General features: G+C 46.0%; 1 protein-coding gene across 1 annotated transcript in view; it reads left to right on the top strand.

Annotated features, from left to right (window-relative positions):
- LOC147669100 (rho GTPase-activating protein 28-like) overlaps window positions 1-19,827 on the top strand; it is a 516,960-nt gene that overhangs the window by 461,920 nt on the left and 35,213 nt on the right. The window contains exon 13 of the mRNA XM_086948229.1: window positions 8,758-8,885. Coding sequence (XP_086804355.1) covers window positions 8,758-8,885 — 128 coding nt within the window. The remainder of the gene's footprint in view (window positions 1-8,757; window positions 8,886-19,827) is intronic.

The raw sequence follows: 19,827 nt of genomic DNA, 5'->3' as shown, positions 1-19,827 counted from the left end.
CGGCCCCTACTGAGGCCTTATCCTGTTTATTGGTGTTAAGACGCCGTTCCAGGAGGCAGAAAATCAGATTAAAATTTACAGACTTATCATATGTCTTGGCCATTAGGGCCATAACCATGAAGTGGAAGTCCCCCAGACCCCCCTCAATACCAACGTGGCAGGCTGACTTACTACAATGGGGTAGAGCGGAAGGGGCGGCCCTTCGTAGGGAGGAAGAGAGGGGGCTACGTAAACATCCTATAGCACTGGAGTGGGAAGCTATGCTGATCGCCCTAGAGGCAATGGACCTCTCCCCAGCTTTAGTGGCTAGGACCCAGTAGGACACATTTGCCCTCATACACCTCATGGTTTACGACCTCCTTTGTATAAAATTAATGAGTATTCTTAGCCTTCTGCACCCTGTAGTCTAAGTGCTACCTGGAGTACCTGCGGGCAGTGTGAGTTCGGGATGGAAGGACCAGGAGTGGGTGGGGGTGGGAGAGGTTAGGCTGGGACGGGTTAAGTTAATAGATTTGTTTATTGTAAAAAAAATGCACGTCAATGTACTGACAGTTGGATTGTACATTGAATGGTCCTGCACTGATCAGTTGGGGAGCGATTGCGATATGCTGTTTATATGGACAGAGGATACATCGTACTGTCCATGTACAATGATTGTAATTCGTTGCTTTTGATTGATCGAAGATTGGGAAGAAACGTGAAAATGACTGGCTATGCTCCTAATTGCTCTGTATTTTTTCTCATGCCAAGTTGCAGTCGATAATAAAGTGTGTTTAAAAAAAAAGGTGTTATAGTTATTGGCACATCCGTGCACGACAAACTGTAGTTTCCCGATGAAGTCTCAAGTGGTACATTGCGGTCTGTACTGCAGTACTGACAACATTTGACAAATAGGTTTATGTAATGTAGTAGAGAAGCTCTCCCTTCCTCCTCCTCTAAACCAACTTTTCCTGGCCCTGTTCCACTTGTACTTTACAGTAGAATATTCCATTAACTGCCCCCTCCATGACCACCAAAGCTCCAATATACATAGTTTTCGTTTCAAGCAGGGCTTATCACTCATTTGCTATGTTGGTCAATGCGGGGTAGGGCAGTTGAGTGCCTATTGCGCCTGCGCAACTGGTAGGAACTGGTGGCGGCACAAGGGCTTTGAAAGCTTCTAATATGGTATCCCACTCAAGGGAGATTAACTTCTGTAGTAGGGGATCTCTGTGTATAGTCATAATGTAGTGAATATTGCGTGGACCCCGGAGCAATCAAAAATAATCTCTTAAATGTCTTCTTTGCAGTCTTGCATAGACACTTATGAGAAAATCAAGACAAATAATGCAGCATAACACTTCCAATGCTAAAAACAAAGGGCACCATTTCATCTAAACAGTGATAAGGATAGCCAACAAGCTGGCATATTCGACAGAAAGAGTAGGCAAAACTGGCTAAAAAACACAGCAAAAAGAAGAGGAAGACCCCAGACGTTGAGTGAAACACTCAAAACACTTGAAAAGTCCCACAAATTGAAGAAATACCCAAAAATAGAGAGCTCAATGCTCCAGGGTCCTCCTAGCAGGAGCTGGAAAAAAGAACTGAAAGTAAAAGGACTTTGGCTGTGCATCCTGGGATACCGAGGGTCTCTGGAGAGTTCCTTAAAGGCACTGTATCCCTTCTCCAAACACATAATGGCAGCCTATGGGGGCTTGTCTGTCCAACTCTTCATCTCTATCATTTCAAGGATTTTGGTGAAGGGGAGTTTTCTCTTTGAAGGAAACTTGGTAAAATGTGTCAAATCTTACATTGTTGACTGGAAAGAAGACATCTTAAGAGATTATTTTTGATTGCTCCGTGGTCCACGCACATGGGTGGGACTATTCACTAGATTATGACTATAACTGAGATACCCCTACTACAGAACTGGAGTTACAGAAAAGAAACTACTCCTTCTTGCGCAGACCCCGGGCTTCCTCACAACGGATTGCAGCGTTTTCAGTGCTGCTCCATCTCACCACCTCCCCATGCCAGCTATAGAGTGTTGTTTTACTCCTTGCACGTATGCTTTTACACTGTGGGTGCGACTTGCTGTTAATGATCCATTATCATGTTTTTAGGTTACCTGCGCATGGATACGTTTTATCATCATTGGTTTTCCTGGTTCCAGCACTGCAATGAATATGTTCCTTTGAGGTGCTGTAGAACAAATATGAATATGTAAAATAAACATTGGTTTCTGCAGCCAATTCATGTGGTATCCCATTTTCCACCATTTGACATATTTGGTATTCTTGGATTTTTAAGTTTAATGTCATCATCTTAAGAACCGTTACATTTCTTGTACATATCAAGTGAAAGGACATTTTTGGATTTGTCATCTCGAAACAGGTGCACCCACTTGTCTCACCTGCCAGGTCAACAGTATTCAAATTGAAGATATTTTCAGTTCGAGGCATGTGGGCTGCTGAATTCATATCTGTGCATAGATCGCCGCCTAGTGATGGGTCCGGATGATTGCACATTGTTGTCCTGGAAGAGTCTTCGAAGTATCACAAGATAGGTGGCTCCTCCCCTGGACTACAGTGTGCATGGGCATCGCCTCCATCCCCAGATTGTTTTTTTCCGCCATTGGGTTCGGATGTGTGTCGGTTCCCTCTGTCGGAACCGATAGTTGTTAACTCTCTTTACTCGAGACCAAAAGGTCTTTAGGTTTGGCGCCGGTATCGTTTTCGTTCGGGTCTTACTGTTACTTCAGCTCCGAACTCTTGCTGCCCTTCCGCGTGCTGTCGGCGCGGACGGGCCTACACGACGCTCCAGACATGGAACGGACGCCGTTTAAACGGTGCCCGGTGTGCAACTCGAAATACTCGCACCTCGACGTGCACCCAGTGTGCAACACTTGTCTGTCGCCGGACCATGACGAGGCCAGGTGTATGGCCTGCTCCAGGTTCCGGTGCAAAAAGACCCTCAAGATTCGTCGCGCTGCGAGACTCCAGGCCCAGATGTCTGCGCCCCCGCCGGACGACATCTTCGAAGAAGACGTCGGAGACGACGATGTCCAACAGGTTTCGGACTCTAGCCCTGCGTCCGAGGGGGATGCCTACGACGCAGGAGACGAGGAGTTTGACGAAGCCGGCGACGAGGTAGGGGACGACGATGGGGCCATTGCCACCGTGGGGGATAGCTCGGAGGAAGAGCATCCCCAAATTGACTCAGGGGTCGACCCCCTTCCTGCGGCCCGGGTCGAGGGATCGCCTTCGGGCCTTACCCAAGACCTCGTTCCTAGTCCAGCAGCCCCGCCTCCGGGCCCGGCCACGGACATTTTGGAAGTGCCACTCACGTTTACGAAAACGAAAGTGAAGCCTTCGGGATCTGCAGCTCCGGCTTCGAAACCGAAAGTGAAAGCTGTACTGAAGGCTCTGGAGGCGTCAAAGCCTAAGAAAACCAAAATGGCCGACATGGAGAGTCACGCCAAGATGGCCGACCCGAGGGCCTCGGGGTCGATGCCGAAGGCGAAGTCGACCGACGCAGCTGCGTCGGCGCCGAAGATGGTCGCGGTCGATGACCCGAAGAAGGCTTCGAAGAAGCGTCAAGGCGATCCCAAGGCGATCCCAAGGCTCTGGCTGCGCCGGCTCCGGCCGTCGGGGCCAAGGACGGCGCAGCGTCGGCTCCGAAGACGGGACCTCTCGCCAACACCACTCCCAAGGCGGGGAAGTCGCCCGAGCCGGTCAAGCCCTCTCCAGCCCTTTCGAAGAAGGTCGAGGAGTCCTTGCAACGGATTCGGAAGGTCGCTGTCCTTCCCGAACAGGAGGAGGGGGTGTCGAAGCCCGCACTGAAGCCGTCAAAGACGCAAACGCCTATCCGCTTCACCCTGCCGCCGAAGTCGACGCCGAAGGCCTTCGTTTCGAAGCATGGGGCAGGCGTGCCCTCGAAGGAGGTGTCGACGCCCAAAGCGTCTACAATGGTGCCAACGCCTCGGCTCCAGCCACTTGCGGAGGAAGAGCGTCGTGAGGTCATCATCGACGCCAATACCGGGAAACTGTCCCTCCTCAAAGGGAAAATCACCACGGAGCCGTTGTTGGAACCTTTTCGCATTCCTGTCAAGAACAAGAAGGACTCTGCGGGTACTTCAGCTCCGATGGAGCCGGCGTCTCCAAGAGACTTGCCGCGTTCACCGACTCCTTCTACCGCAGGTGATGGTGACGAGGAGGAGGTCGAGTACAACTATCCAGCGTACTCGGATCCGGAGGAGGAACATGAACCTTGGACTGCCGGAGGCGACCCCGAGGACCCGCTGTCGGGTCAAGAACCGCAGCTCTTTGCGGCGAAAACATCACCGACGGAGGACTCTGCAGCCTTCAACGCTTTGATCGAGAGAGCTGCAGCTAACCATGATGTCGAGCTGCACTCCGACCCTGTGGATGTGGACTTTTTATTTGACACTTTCTCAGTGGCTGAAAAGTCAATCAAGACTCTGCCAATGCTCAAAGGAGTGCTCAAGCACGCGCAGGAGGTCTTCAAGGAGCCCACTCGGGCGCGTGTCATCAATCCACGCATTGATAAGAAATATAAGGCAGCGCCCTCGGATCCAACATATATCAAGGGACACTTGCCACTGGACTCTTTGGTGGTATCCAATGCTCGCAAGAGGGCGAACTCACAGACAACTGGTGACGCTCCTCCCCCAGACAAAGAGTCAAAAATATTTGAGGCCTCAGGGAAACGGATTGCCGCACAAGCAGCAAACATTTGGCGCATCTCAAACACGCAGGCCCTACTTGCACGCTACGATAGGGCTCATTACGACACCCTAGAAGCACTGCTCCAGCACTTGCCTGACCAATACAAGGAGGCAGGGGAAATGTTAATTCAAGAGGGAAAGCTCATTACAAACGCTTCCATCAAATGTGCGCTAGATGTGGCTGATACGGCCTCCAGGGCAATCAACACCAGTGTGTTGCTCAGAAGGCATGCATGGCTTCGGATCTCAGGGTTTAAACCTGATATACAAACAACCATCTTCAACCAGACGGTTAATCCTGACCATTTGTTTGGACCCGAGGTTGATGCGACGCTTGAGAAAATGAAAAAAGATACAGACACTGCTAAGTCGATGGGGGCCCTCCAGTCTCAGCAGTTTCGGGGTGGTTCCTTTCGCCGCTCCAATACCAGAGGCACCTCAAGGGGTCAGGCATCGCAGTCAACCCAGTACTACAAGAGCAATACCCAATCCTCATACACCAACAAGGGTAGAGGTGGCTACAGAGGCAACAATGTCAAGGGCAGGGGACGTGGAAACAACAGCTCCAGGTCCACCGCCGCCAACAAGCAGTGACGTCTTGTCACTGCCCCCCGACCACACAACACCGGTCGGGGGGAGACTCCAGCAGTTCCTGCCCATGTGGAGATCCATCACCACGGACAGGTGGGTCAAATCTCTTGTCCAGTACGGTTACTGTCTGGAACTTACTTCCACTCCACCAAACATTCCTCCAAGAAGCTGTCCTATGTCCGGCGAGCATTTGCACTTGTTGCAGCAGGAAGTTCAAGTCATGCTGCAAAAAGGAGCAATAGAGCTCGTCCCACTACAAGAAAGGGGAACAGGGGTTTACTCTCTGTACTTTCTAATCCCCAAGAAGGACGGATCCCTACGGCCCATCCTGGACCTCAGGCCCCTCAACCGGTACATTCTCTCGGAGCATTTCCATATGCTCACGTTGCAGCAGGTACTCCCTCTGCTCCAACAAGGGGACTTCCTGGCTACGTTGGATCTAAAAGATGCATACTTCCATATCCCCTTGCATCCTTCCCACAGGAAGTATCTCAGATTCACGATTCTAGACCAGCACTACCAGTTCAGGGTTCTGCCGTTCGGGGTCACCACAGCGCCAAGGGTCTTTACGAAGTGCCTGGCGACTGTGGCGGCGCATCTACGACGCCAGAACGTCCACGTCTACCCTTACCTGGACGACTGGCTCATTCAGGCAAAAACAGAGCGGCAGTGCGTCGACCACGTGTCCCGCACCATCCATCTCCTGCACGATCTGGGATTCTCTCTGAACTACCCGAAATCCCATCTCCAGCCCGCCCATGTACGGCAGTATCTGGGCGCGACAATAAACACCCTGACAGCCACTGCGCAGCCAAATTCAGTGAGAATCGCCAGTATCCAAACGCTGATCCAACGATTCAGACCTCAGCACTCGCTTCCAGCGAAGGTGTTCATGCAGTTGATAGGCATGATGGCCTCCTGCATCTCCATCGTCCCGCACGCGAGACTACATATGCGTCCGCTTCAGGAGTGCCTAGCACGTCAGTGGACTCAGGCTCATGGGCAACTGACAGACCTAGTGTTGGTGAGCGGTCGGGCATACAACTCTCTGCATTGGTGGAATCCACAAAACCTCTGCAAGGGCCGACCATTCCAAGAGCCCGTTCCACAGATTATCCTGACTACGGACGCTTCTCTCCAGGGATGGGGAGCGCATGTACTCCAGTACACGGTGCAGGGACTATGGACACTACAGCAACGGAAGATGCACATCAATGTGTTGGAACTGATGGCAATCTTCATGGCCTTAAAGGCGTTCAAAGTACATCTGTGCAACAAAGTCGTGTTGATCCGGACGGACAACATGACAGCCATGTACTACATTCAGAAGCAGGGAGGCACACACTCTCCGCAGCTGTCTCATGTGGCTCAGAGCATGTGGAAGTGGGCCATTCAGAGGAACATCTTCCTCATGGCAGAGCATCTCCCGGGCAAGGACAACCAGATGGCGGACCTGCTCAGCAGGCACAGCCATCAAATGCACGAGTGGGAGATACACCCATCAGTACTCCAACCGTACTTCCAAAGGTGGGGTCATCCAGAGATAGACCTGTTCGCCACAAAGGAGAACGCAAAATGCCAAAGCTTCGCCGCCAGGTTCCCACACCCGCAATCACAGGGCAATGCGATGTGGATGAACTGGTCAGGCAGATTTGCGTACGCTTTTCCCCCAGCACCTCTGATACCGCTGGTGGCACGCAAGCTCAGGCAGCACTCGATGACTCTCATCCTGGTTGCTCCAATGTGGGCTCGCCAACCGTGGTACACCACGTTTCTGGAACTCTCCGTGGTACCGCATCAAAGGCTTCATCTCACTCCCAGCCTTCTGACGCAGAGCCATGGCGACATTCAGCACCCAGATCCGCAACAGCTCAACCTGGCGATCTGGCTCCTGAAGTCCTAGAGTTTGGCTACCTCAATCTTCCTCCCGATTACATGAACATCATTCGGGAGGCAAGGAAGCCCACTACTAGAGCTTGTTATGCGGCTAAATGGAAAGAGGTTACTGTGTTAACCACGATATTGACCCGCTAGATGCCTCCATTCAAAACATCATTTGTTACCTGTTCCACCTGTACCAATGCAATTTAGCGTACTCTTCCATCCGCATTCACCTGTCTGCTATGGCAGCATACCTCCAGAATAGGCAACACCTGTCACTTTTTAAGGTCCCTGCTATCAAGGCTTTTCTGGAAGGACTCAAGAGAGTCATTCCGCCAAGGACCCCACCAGCTCCAGAATGGAACCTCAATGTGGTTCTTACAAGACTGATGGGTCCTCCCTTCGAGCCACTGCACTCTTGTGAGCTTCAGTTTCTGACTTGGAAGGTTGCTTTCTTAGTAGCAATTACATCGCTACGGAGGGTTAGCGAGTTGCAGGCGCTCACCATCCAAGAACCTTTCTTCCAAGTACATGCTAACAGGGTTGTGCTCCGCACTAACCCTAAATTCTTACCCAAGGTTGTATCTCAATTCCATATGAACCAGACAATTGAGTTGCCGGTGTTTTTCCAAAACCCAGAGACGCTGGCGGAGCGGATGCTCCACACCCTTGACGTTAAAAGAGCCTTGATGTACTACGTGGACAGGACAAAAGATTTTCGCAAAACCAAGCAGCTTTTCGTTGCTTTTGCCACACACCACAAGGGAAACGCTATCTCCAAAGCTGGGATCGCTAGGTGGATCGTGAAATGCATTCAAATCTGTTACGCTAAAGCTAAACGCACTCTCACTATCCCACCAAGAGCCCACTCCACCAGGAAGTTGGGGGCCTCTATGGCTTTCCTAGGTAACATTCCCTTAGAAGATATTTGTAGAGCAGCCACATGGTCTACCACACATACTTTCACTAAACATTACTGTGTAGACGTGCACTCCAAACAGCAGGCAGCTGTAGGGCAGGCTGTTCTCAAGACACTTTTCCAAACTGCTGCAGCTGGCACGGGCGGCCGCCGCTAATGGAGGGACTGCTATGTATTCTATGCACAGATATGAATTCAGCAGCCCACATGCCTCGAACTGCAAATGCTACTTACCAGTATGCATCTGTTCTTGGCATGTAGGGCTGCTGACATTCATATCGCCCGCCCTCCTCCCCGGCGCCTGTAGCAGCTGCAGTATTCATATATATATATATGCTCATAGCATGGTCATCACTCACATACTTCACTCCATCTCTGCCAATGGCTAAAAACAATCTGGGGATGGAGGCAATGCCCATGCGCACTGTAGTCCAGGGGAGGAGCCACCTATCTCGTGATACTTTGAAGACTCTTCCAGGACAATAATGTGCAATCATCCGGACCCAACACTAGGCGGCGATCTATGCACAGATATGAATGTCAGCAGCCCTACATGCCAAGAACAGATGCATACTGGTAAGTAGCATTTGCACTTCTTAACAAAATGTCTGATTCGATTTCCTATTTTTCTCTACTTCAGCAGACAGAAGTACCTGAAGGGGTAATAAGAGTATATGCCCCACTACACTCAAAGGTTTCCATGGCAGTGCAGCTGAACAGTCGGACAAAAGCTAAAGATATTTTAGCTCGTTTTCACTGTGAAAATAGGTAAGAGTTGTATAATGACCCCTTTTGTGTACTTTGTTGCTGTTTGAATTTCATGGCATGAGTTACATTTTAGGGGCTTATTTCTGAGATTCTTGCGTCACTTGGTATGTGCATGACGAAAGTCTCTAAATCAGATTTATGGATCCACACAAAGCCACTTTGCATTGCTTTAAATGTCTTAAAATATCTGGAGTAAAGCAATGCAGCGCAAATTGCTGTGTTGGCTTAATCTGCGCAATGATGGCGTTAAATAGGTGTTCCGGTGCGTGTTCTCATGCGAATCCCATGTTTTTTTATGCATTTTTAGATTTACAAGGACTTTTGAACCTGGGAGTGCATCAAAATCGTACGCCTCCCGAGGTGAGGTGTAACAAGGAGAAATATCTTTATTTCACCTTTTTAGGTCTTGCTATTCCATCCCAAAGGGATGGTAGGCGAGATTTATAGTAAGGAGAACCTAAAAAGTCTACCCACTGCGGATCGCGTACAGTTCCTGTGAGCCAGGCGCTTGCACAGAAATTCGCTCCCCCTACCCCTCCCACAAAGCAAGACAAGACAACACGCGCATTCACTGCCACCGTCTGCCTTTTTATTACTCGCCCCGCCCCAGAGCGCTTTCAGTTTCACAGCTGCGCAGCCGTGTCTCTTTCACTGCTGCGCGGCCGTGTCTCTTTAACTGCAGCGCGGCCCTGTGCCTTCCTCGACTACTACCTGGAACGTCGCGGCATGCTTATGTAAATGAATCTCATTCATATTCAGTTTGGATTGTCTAAAAGACTGACCATTTTCTTGTTCAACTGAGCCGGATTTAGTTGCCCAAGAAGTATGGCGAAATAAGGTAAACTGTTAAAATACTTTAATTTGATTCCTTGGCCCTTGTGTTCTGAAATAAAAGACAATTAAATTGCAGTCTCTGCGAAGCTGCGTAATTAGGTAATTAAGTTAAAACACTCTGCAGTAGTGAGCAAGTCTCAGTCAAAACATTGGGTCTTCTTGGGGCAAGTGCCTCTATTTTATCCCTGGACTAATATCTTTGACTTTCGAAATATACTACAAATCATTTGCTGAGAACCGGCTACTTAAGTGTGTGTGTTTTTGACGTTACATGTTATTGTCCAGTATATGAGCATGTGTGCTCTGATCGATACATAACAAAACATTTTAATACCATCTCTTGCAATTGAATAATGAAATGCTATGTTCTCGCTTGACTTTTCATAATGCAAAAATTACATTGAGTTTAAAACGTTTACACCTTTAATTCTACTTCTGAATGGTTAACTATTTTGATGTTACACTTTTAATAGCAACCTTGATTAAAGCAACCACTTTTTCTCACATTGCATATATTTTTAAAATGTGTCTAGTATTTTGGTACTTAGCGACTTCGGATGATGAATGAAAAACTCAGATGAGAATACACCAGAGAGAAGACTTCAGTTGACAAGCATCTTACCCTGTTCCTCTTTTTGTTTAATGCTGTAATCAGAGTAACTAGGCTCTTCAGCGATTACTTTACTGGTTCGAGCATGCCTCCTTCTTTGGAATCTTTTATCAGGCCACATCACTGGGAACTGCTTCACTTTAGGGTTGCTATGTCTTTTCATATTATCTGGACTCCATGGTTCTAGTTAAGGGTTTACTGTTATAAAGCATTGTTTCCAGTTCGGGTAGATGCACGTGAGATGAAACCTTCCAGATTTTATGTTGTCCAGGAACGGCCAGGACTGAAAACATAGTTTTCTCAAAACATGCAGCAAGATGGGAACAATGTTTTTTAAAGTATTTAGTATGATTTCAGGCTGCATTGTGTTGGTGAAGTTCTCTTCTTCACTGGTTGCCTGTCTCTGATAAATGCCCCATATTTTATCCACCCTAAATAAGTCTCCTTTGGAAACATGTAAATTGCCAGAGAAGACGTTTTAGAACCAAATTTAATCCATTATTCTGGAGTTCGGAATTGAAGAAAAAGCTTTGCAAGCAAGCAAAAATGTCTGCTCGTTCCAGGCTCACTTCCACCATACCCACAGCAAGTATCAATTAATTTCTTCAAACTAAATGTTGGTAGGGATGACCATATAGTCTAACGCAGGGGCGGCTGGTGACATTTGAAAGTGGTGGGCGTAAACTAATTTGCATATTGCACCACAGCGAGCGAGCCCGAATCACCTTGCATCCATCCATACATCATTCATGCATCCACCCATCCATCCATTCTGCATCCATACATCATTCATTCATGCATCCACCCATCCATCCATCATGCATCCACCCATCATGCATGCATCCATGCATCCATCCATACATCATTCATGCACCAACCCATCCATCATTCATGCATCCACCCACCCACCCACCCATCATGCATCCATACATCATTCATTCATCAGTTATGTGACCTGCAGGTTACAGAAAGATCACTGCTGTAGGTACATTACTCCCTGATCTATCTAGCTGGAATTCGAACCTGAGTCCTCCAATCCCGAATACACATTAGTACAGCTCAGACCTTATATTCTAGAGTGTCACAGTCATTTGTGTATTGTTCTAGATACTTTTAAATTTGTGACTATGTACAGGAACAACTATTGCCAGGGTGACTTTAAATACACGGTAAGGGAGGACTAAATTATGTAGCAAGAAATGGCAAATTATGTGCCATAATGGATGTCATTTTGTGAAAGTATTAATGCATTATGTTGTCATTTTAACACTTGTTAACACAGTCGGGCGTAGGTTTCAACATTATTAGTACCAGTGTAAACACAGAATGATGACAACAAGTCCGGGTCCGCACCTCCTCTTCTCCTCAACCCCTTGGCACCTTCACGTCGTCGAATGGCACTGGCAGCCCCTTGCAGCCAATCCTGGCGCTGCAGGGGCACAGGTTACTCTACGCCCACAGCACGCCCATTAGGAGACCGAAGGGCTCCTAATGGGCATGCGCAAAAAAGCACGAACACTAGTGCGCATGCTTGGGCACGGGTAAAAAATTCACCCTCCATCCCCACGCATGCGCACTCGTGTTGCTGCCTGCCTGGTGACAATCAGTCAATCAACATGACGCCTCCCGACGCCATGCTGACTGGCATGCATTGTCAGTTCTCCCTCGGTGTCTCCTGCGGGCGGCTGCGGGTGGGGGGGTCTACGCCCCCAAGCCCCAATGGACGCACTGCGCCTGGTCTAACGTTCAAAATAATGTATCTGAGCCTGGAGACCGTGACAACGGGACATTTCTACCCCACTTGCATCTATCCACCCCTCAACAGATTGACCCCCCCATTCCCCCCGCTCTCAACTCCACACATTCGCCTCCTCCCTCCTTCGTGACCGTTGGTGAACACAAAAGTGTCTCCAGCTGGAATCTGACATTATTCCTCATTTGCAAATAACACTGCATTCCATTTATTTTAGATAGTAGAGAGCATCTGACCTCTGTTCTGGCCCGCGTGTGACCTTTCTGAAATTTGACATGGTGCCAGGGATCAGTTACTCACCCCCTTCCACACCCCAGATCATGTCCCAAGGTGGGGCAGTCCTGAATTTGACATTAAATTCATTTTGGTGATTGACCACAATTAAAACCTTTGTCTCCATGCATTTTAGGTGGAGCAAGTGCTGGGGTGGCCAGCTGCAAGAAAAAATAATAATGTTTGCCTATTGTTGCTAGGTATGCAAAAGTAGCCTTTGATGGCCCACTGCTGGCGGTACACATTTCCCTCTTGTTGTCATTCCGGGCTCAAGTTATGCTCAGTACATCCGACCTGCTCAGTTAAACACTATCCATTCTTTAGAGACAGTGTCCTGGAGATATCTTATCAAATTCTTCTAGAGTAACCAAGGGTCATTATGCTTCTTCTACCCCTAGTGATATTACGCTGTTGACTCGTACCATTCGCTTCTTTTCAGACCATTAGTTCATGCTTAAGGGCTAAACTAGCTATATAAGCGACAAGCGCTGAAAATCACAGAAGTAAATGCTGCTCTGGGAGCCTGGTTTACTTATTATTCCTACTGTTGCATCTCGACACATGAGCGCTGTAGTAGTAATGCAGCTTTCACTGGGCGCAAACAACACCAGCCGTCAGTGCACGCTTCCACCAGGCACACACCACCAGACGTCAGTACACGCTTTCCCCAGGCACACACACACACCACCACCAGCCGTCAGTGCACGCTTTCACAAGGCACACACACACCACCAGCCATCAGTGCACGCTTTCACCAGGCACAGACACCATCAGTCGTCAGTGCACGCTTTCACCAGGCACAAACACCACCAGCCGTCAGTGCACGCTTTCACCAGGCACACACACACACCATCAGCCGTTAGTGCACGCTTTCACCAGGCACAATTAAACCACCAGCCGGCAGTGCATGCTTTTACCAGGCGCACACCACCAGCCGTCAGTGCACGCTTTCACCAGGCGCACACCACCAGTCGCCAGTGCACGCTTTCACCAGGCACAGACACCATCAGTCGTCAGTGCACGCTTTCACCGGGCGCAAACACTACCAGCCGTCAGTGCACGCTTTCACCGTATTTAAGCATTAAAGTGGATTCCTGTCACACACACAACCACAACCACACATACAACCACACCGTCAGTGCACACTTTCACCAGGCACAGAGACCATCAGTCCTCAGTCCACTCTTTCACCGGGCACAAAAACTACTAGCCTTCCGTGCACGCTTCCACCAGGCACTCACCACCAGACGTCAGTGCACGCTTTCTCCAGGCACACACACAACACCAGCCGTCAGTGCACGCTTCCACCAGGCACACACCATCAGCCGTCAGTGCACGCTTTCACCAGGCGAACACACACCACCAGCCGTCAGTGCACGCTTTCACCAGGCACAGACACTATTGGTCATCAGTGCACGCTTTCACCGGGCACAAACACTACCAGCGATCAGTGCACGCTTTCACCAGGCACACACAACTACACCGTCAGTGCACACTTTCACCAGGCACAGACACCATCAGTTGTCAATGAACACTTTCACCAGGCACACACACACATCACCAGACGTCAGTGCACGCTTTCACCGGGCACAAACACCACCAGCCATCAGTGCACGCTTCCACCAGGCACACACCACCAAACGTCAGTGCCCGCTTTCACCAGGCACCCACACACCACTAGCTGTCAGTGCACGCTTTTACCAGGCACCCACACACCACCAGCTGTCAGTGCACGCTTTCACCAGGCACACACCACCAGTTGTCAGTGCACGCTTTCACCAGGCACACACACCACCAGCCGTCAGTGCATGCTTCCACCAGGCACACACACCACCAGCCGGCAGTGCACGTTTCCACCAGGCACAGACACCACCAGCCATCAGTGCACAATTTATACAGGCACACACACCACCAGCCATCAGTGCACACATCAATTGTCAACGCATCCACAATTAACTATTGTAGCAATCGCAGTATGGCGCACTTTACTTTTAAACATATTCATCTAAAGCACAGCATGACACTATTGCTACAAAAATAAATACACATTTTTTGGCCTACAATTTATAGACATTTGTTGTCATTGGTGTTGCAATATTTAACAATGCCAATAGCTCAAACTTAATTAAAGCAAGGCCTATTGCATTGCAAATGCTTGTTTCCTCTTTCTATGTGTAATGCATCTGCAGCTCACACCGGAAAAACCCTCTCAGGATTGTTTTTGTGTGTAGGAAGGTGCTCCTTCCTGCACAAAAATAATCCTGCATACAATAGAGGCAACCTTTCACCATGATGCAAGAGGGCCTGCCTTACCCCTAGGCCAAACGACATCAGTGCAAGGGGAAAAGACAGGAATGTGCTGTATTAGATAAATATCACACATTACTACCCTTTCCCAGTGACGCATGGCAGCACAGCAAGGTGACTTGCTGTGCTGCACTTTGCCACTATTTTCATAAATATGCGCCTTTGTGTATACAAATATGTCTCACCGTGGCTGTTCAATCCTGTGTCTTGAGAGAGGAGGGGCCAACTACTTCAAACAAAATGGTACCTTCCCTAGTTACAAAATGTACTTTTGATAATAAGCATTTTTTTCACAAGCTCTTGAAGAGTGTTATTCTCTTATGTCTGACAAATATGCCCCAATCCATTGCATTTCTCTCCTCTCTCTGGGCCCTCAGAGACCTCAAAAAATGTCCAGGGAAGCATAATTAGAGCTTTTGAACACCAACTTGGATTTTTCAAAAGGCCACTAAGCAGGTTGGTTGAACCTAGTGTTGGCCAAACTGTTTACAACCTTTATTCACCAATCAGACTGTATCCCTGCATGTTAATTCAAGTGCCAATCAGAAAGACTGGCGCTTCCTATACCATCATAGACCATTTTGACTTCTAGGACTCTGCAGGTTTTAATGTACTGAAAGGGCAGTGGCCCAGTAGACAACGATGTGGTTATGATGGGTTCTTGACCCACCTAATCGTGCACTGTTCACCTGGTGCTCCGCACCTTAATCTTTTAACATACTTATGACAATCTTTATATTGTGTGTTTGCATTAACTTTTATTTTTGTTATTGCATCTTATTTTTACCATCTTGGTTTTGTTATTTTCAATGTTCATAACAAAATTTTTTTCACTTTCTCAATTATACAAAAAACATTATTACATTTTCACTTGTTTTGGCATAACATGTATATATCCATACAATTCTCATATATTTACAAAAGAGCCCAATGCATTTCGGCACCTCTGCGGTGCCTTCATCAGGGGCGACTCTGAAAATAAAAAACATATGCATTGTGTAAGTATCACTTCTTAGGTTGTGCATGGGGGTCTAAACTGAATTATGTAAAAGTCGTACCTGTTATCTACTACTGTAGATGTACCTGTGCGTTCGCCTCTGTCAATAATTCATTGGAGGGAAGAGAAACACACCATTTCGCAACTAAGATTTTTTATCATCGAACAAGTACAGATTCAACAAGGTGTAGACAACCACCAAAGGCTGATGCAACGTGAATTGTTTTGGATCAAGTATCTGAAAACCTTAGTACCAACGGGCCTTAACGACAAATATGATTTACATTAAATTTAAATCATACAGAAAAGTGAGAATTGAGTAGAGTCAATAATAATCCCTTAGACATCAAAATCATGATATCTAATTAAGACAGGGGATCACATATAATGAATATCAGTTGCGAGGAAATGTAAACAACACATCTATGATCCTTTTAGCATTGGTTACAAAAATATAAAATAATTTACTAGATTTAATAATCATAAACATAAATGTTTATTAGGACCAATGTACATAAGAAGCATGATACTGAAGTAAGATGTTGTATGGACACACGAACAGGAAACATTAATTTTAATAATTGTCAAAACATCGGATAATTATTATTATGTATACCAACTGTATATATGATTTATTTGTGTGAATGTACATGATTAAGAACATATTGTCACAGAACATCACATGAACACAAGGAGCATTAAGCAACCAGTGGATTTTCCATATACATGCAGGGAATAGAAAGTCAGTTTACTTTCCATTTAGAACCCGCAGGATATGCGAGTCGAAATAATTACGTTCACCCGTTTGTTGCTCACGTGATTTTAGATATAGTCTTTACATAGGGTTCAAACACAGATGGTTGCTTAGCAATACAATCAAATTCAACACATTTCTCATGAGAATAGTAAGTAACTTTAACTAGGGAACTATCCGCATCTACATGGCGCCCGTTTTTGACCGATAAGGGCAACCAACATGATGATCCTTTTGTGTTCCACGAGAGCACCATTGAAGTGATAACGTAATGATTACTTCACCTTATTATATTAATAGCAATATGAATTTATGCACTGCGTTAATGAAAGTAGTAAGCCGTTTCTAATGGAACTCAACCCGTATTAAGATGACGCCTGCACTGAAAGTCACCTAGAGTGCAGCAGTCTAAAATAGTCCGTCGTCAGTTACTATAACTCCGCAACCACGCGGAATACGCGAAGTTTTAATGGAGTTCACCCTGTTCTCAGGTGTAACAGCAAACACAGGGCTGCGGTTTTCGTAACGGAGTGGATTTTCGGCATAACAGGTACGGGATATTTAAAACAATGGCGATATTTAGAGTTATCGGAAAGAATACAAAACATTAATACAGTGATATTCTTTCGACTTTCAGGATAACAAAAACAGTGAAGATAAGGTAGGGCACTTAGAATGATGATTCTAAGCTACTACGTTTTTCATTTATTTTACGCGGCATGAGTGGAGTTCTGATAGGTTTTGCTTATTGTTTCAGAGAGCACAGAGAAAACAAACCAGGTATGTTCTCTAAAGTAGTACAGGCACATTTAGCCAATAACCAAGGTTTTGTATATAGACGCAAACGGAAGTTTATTATTTATTATTATCTTTTTGTAATCTATGCAGTGAATTATTGACAGAGGCGAACGCACAGGTACATCTACAGTAGTAGATAACAGGTACGAAATTTACATAATTCAGTTTAGACCCCCATGCACAACCTAAGAAGTGATACTTACACAATGCATATGTTTTTTTATTTTCAGAGTCGCCCCTGATGAAGGCACCGCAGAGGTGCCGAAATGCATTGGGCTCTTTTGTAAATATATGAGAATTGTATGGATATATACATGTTATGCCAAAACAAGTGAAAATGTAATAATGTTTTTTGTATAATTGAGAAAGTGAAAAAAATGTTGTTATGAACATTGAAAATAACAAAACCAAGATGGTAAAAATAAGATGCAATAACAAAAATAAAAGTTAATGCAAACACACAATATAAAGATTGTCATAAGTATGTTAAAAGATTAAGGTGCGGAGCACCAGGTGAACAGTAAATGTAAATGTAAATGTACATGTATTTATATAGCGCAAATTACCCGATTAGGTGGGTCAAGAACCCATCATAACCACATTATTAAACTCAGGAGTGACTATCCTGATTAATCGTGGCACCATTTGAGAATCAGGGAAAACACAGCTAAAAACAACGGAGTGCTCCTCACGAACCCAATTTACACAGATCAATTACCCAGTCACTCAGTGAGGAGGCACCCAATCAATAAAAGATGCAGTTTGATACAATAACAGGAATGGCGGATAACAGGGCCAACACATTGGCTTATACAAATGAACAGGCAGATCAAATCTATTCACTAATCAAAGAAGTAAAAAACATGGATGTTCATGGGGGATCAATAAGTCAACAATTAAAACAATTGGAGTATCTAACGCGTCGTCAACTAAACCAGAGGATGCACGCCTCCACGCTCATACAATATCACCGAGCAAAGCGTATTCCAAGAGGGTTGCGTTTATCAATAAAACCAATGTTATTTCGTTTCAATTTAAATTCAAAATTTATGGACAAATGGTTTAGCATTCTAAATAAATGCTCTTTGGACCTTATACTGCTTATAATAGAAGAACTAGCAAAAACCATAAGAGAACTGGAAGAAGAAATCTATGTACTCAAAACAGAACTAGAAACTAGGATGGAGACAGACACCTGGAGAATGAGTCTGGAAGGTATTAACATCAAACTGGATAAATATGAAAAGGAGTTGCAGGAAGGACAGTTACGAAAGTATAAACGTGACACAATAGACTATAAACTTAATGAAGTTTATACATGGGCAGACATCTATGCCCGACGCCAATACATTCCAAAGAAAACACCAACATCTGCACGTTCTTCAGAGGAAAGTCTGGTGACAGACAAGGAGACGTCCATACGCAGAGGACCAGTCAAAGCCACACAAGATGGAGTATTATTAACTGTAGAAAGTAACAACCAAGCAACCACCAGCAGAGAAACGTCTTTTTTGTCACAGGAACAAGACTCAGGACAACCACCAACAGTACCAACGGAAATACCCACGGTAAGCGGAAAACAAGGCGAGGAAGTGGCCGGAAAAGCATTGAGGAGCGGACGAACAGTGATTAATCATCAATATATCTTCCACTACATTAACTAAACAACAAACAACAACATTGAACAAAGGTCTCACATTTGTCCCAACAACAACTACAAATGAATTGGAGACTGAGGGAGCATTTTTCAGATTCATGAGAACACTAAAACTAAGACATTTTGAAAATGTGGCTGAACCAACTGAGAATACAGAAGACAACACAATGAGAAAATTCAAACCAAAGACTGTGTTTCAAGCACCAGTGTCACATAAGATGTTGGACACTTTCGAAATAATGGTTAGAAAGGGTCTACAAGAATTGGACTACAAAAGAAAGCGACATAACAACTTAACCAAAACAGAGCAAAGCACAATAAACAATCCGGCCAACAATGCAGCATTAACAATACAACCAGCAGATAAGGGCGGTGCCCTAGTATTAATGGACTCGGTTTTTTATGAACAAAAAGTTAATGAACATGTTGCAGACAAGAACACTTATCTCAAATTACCATCGGATCCAACAACGACATTACAACAGATGTTAAACAACATCCTGAAAACAGCTACAGACAATGAATGGATTGACGAACAAACATCAGCATACCTAACTCAAAAGAACCCTAGACGACCGACTCTTTACTTTCCATTTAGAACCCGCAGGATATGCGAGTCGAAATAATTACGTTCACCCGTTTGTTGCTCACGTGATTTTAGATATAGTCTTTACATAGGGTTTAAACACAGATGGTTGCTTAGCAATACAATCAAATTCAACACATTTCTCATGAGAATAGTAAATAACTTTAACTAGGGAACTATCCGCATCTACATGGCGCCCGTTTTTGACCGATAAGTGCAACCAACATGATGATCCTTTTGTGTTCCACGAGAGCACCATTGAAGTGATAACGTAATGATTACTTCACCTTATTATATTAATAGCAATATGAATTTATGCACTGCGTTAATTAAAGTAGTAAGCCGTTTCTAATGGAACTCAACCCATATTAAG

Source organism: Lissotriton vulgaris, unplaced genomic scaffold (genome assembly GCF_964263255.1).
Source record: "Lissotriton vulgaris unplaced genomic scaffold, aLisVul1.2 SCAFFOLD_789, whole genome shotgun sequence".
Classification (NCBI taxonomy): Eukaryota; Metazoa; Chordata; class Amphibia; order Caudata; family Salamandridae; genus Lissotriton; species Lissotriton vulgaris.
The sequence above is the reverse complement of the archived record's forward strand: the minus strand, read 5'-3'. Positions and strand labels throughout refer to the sequence as shown.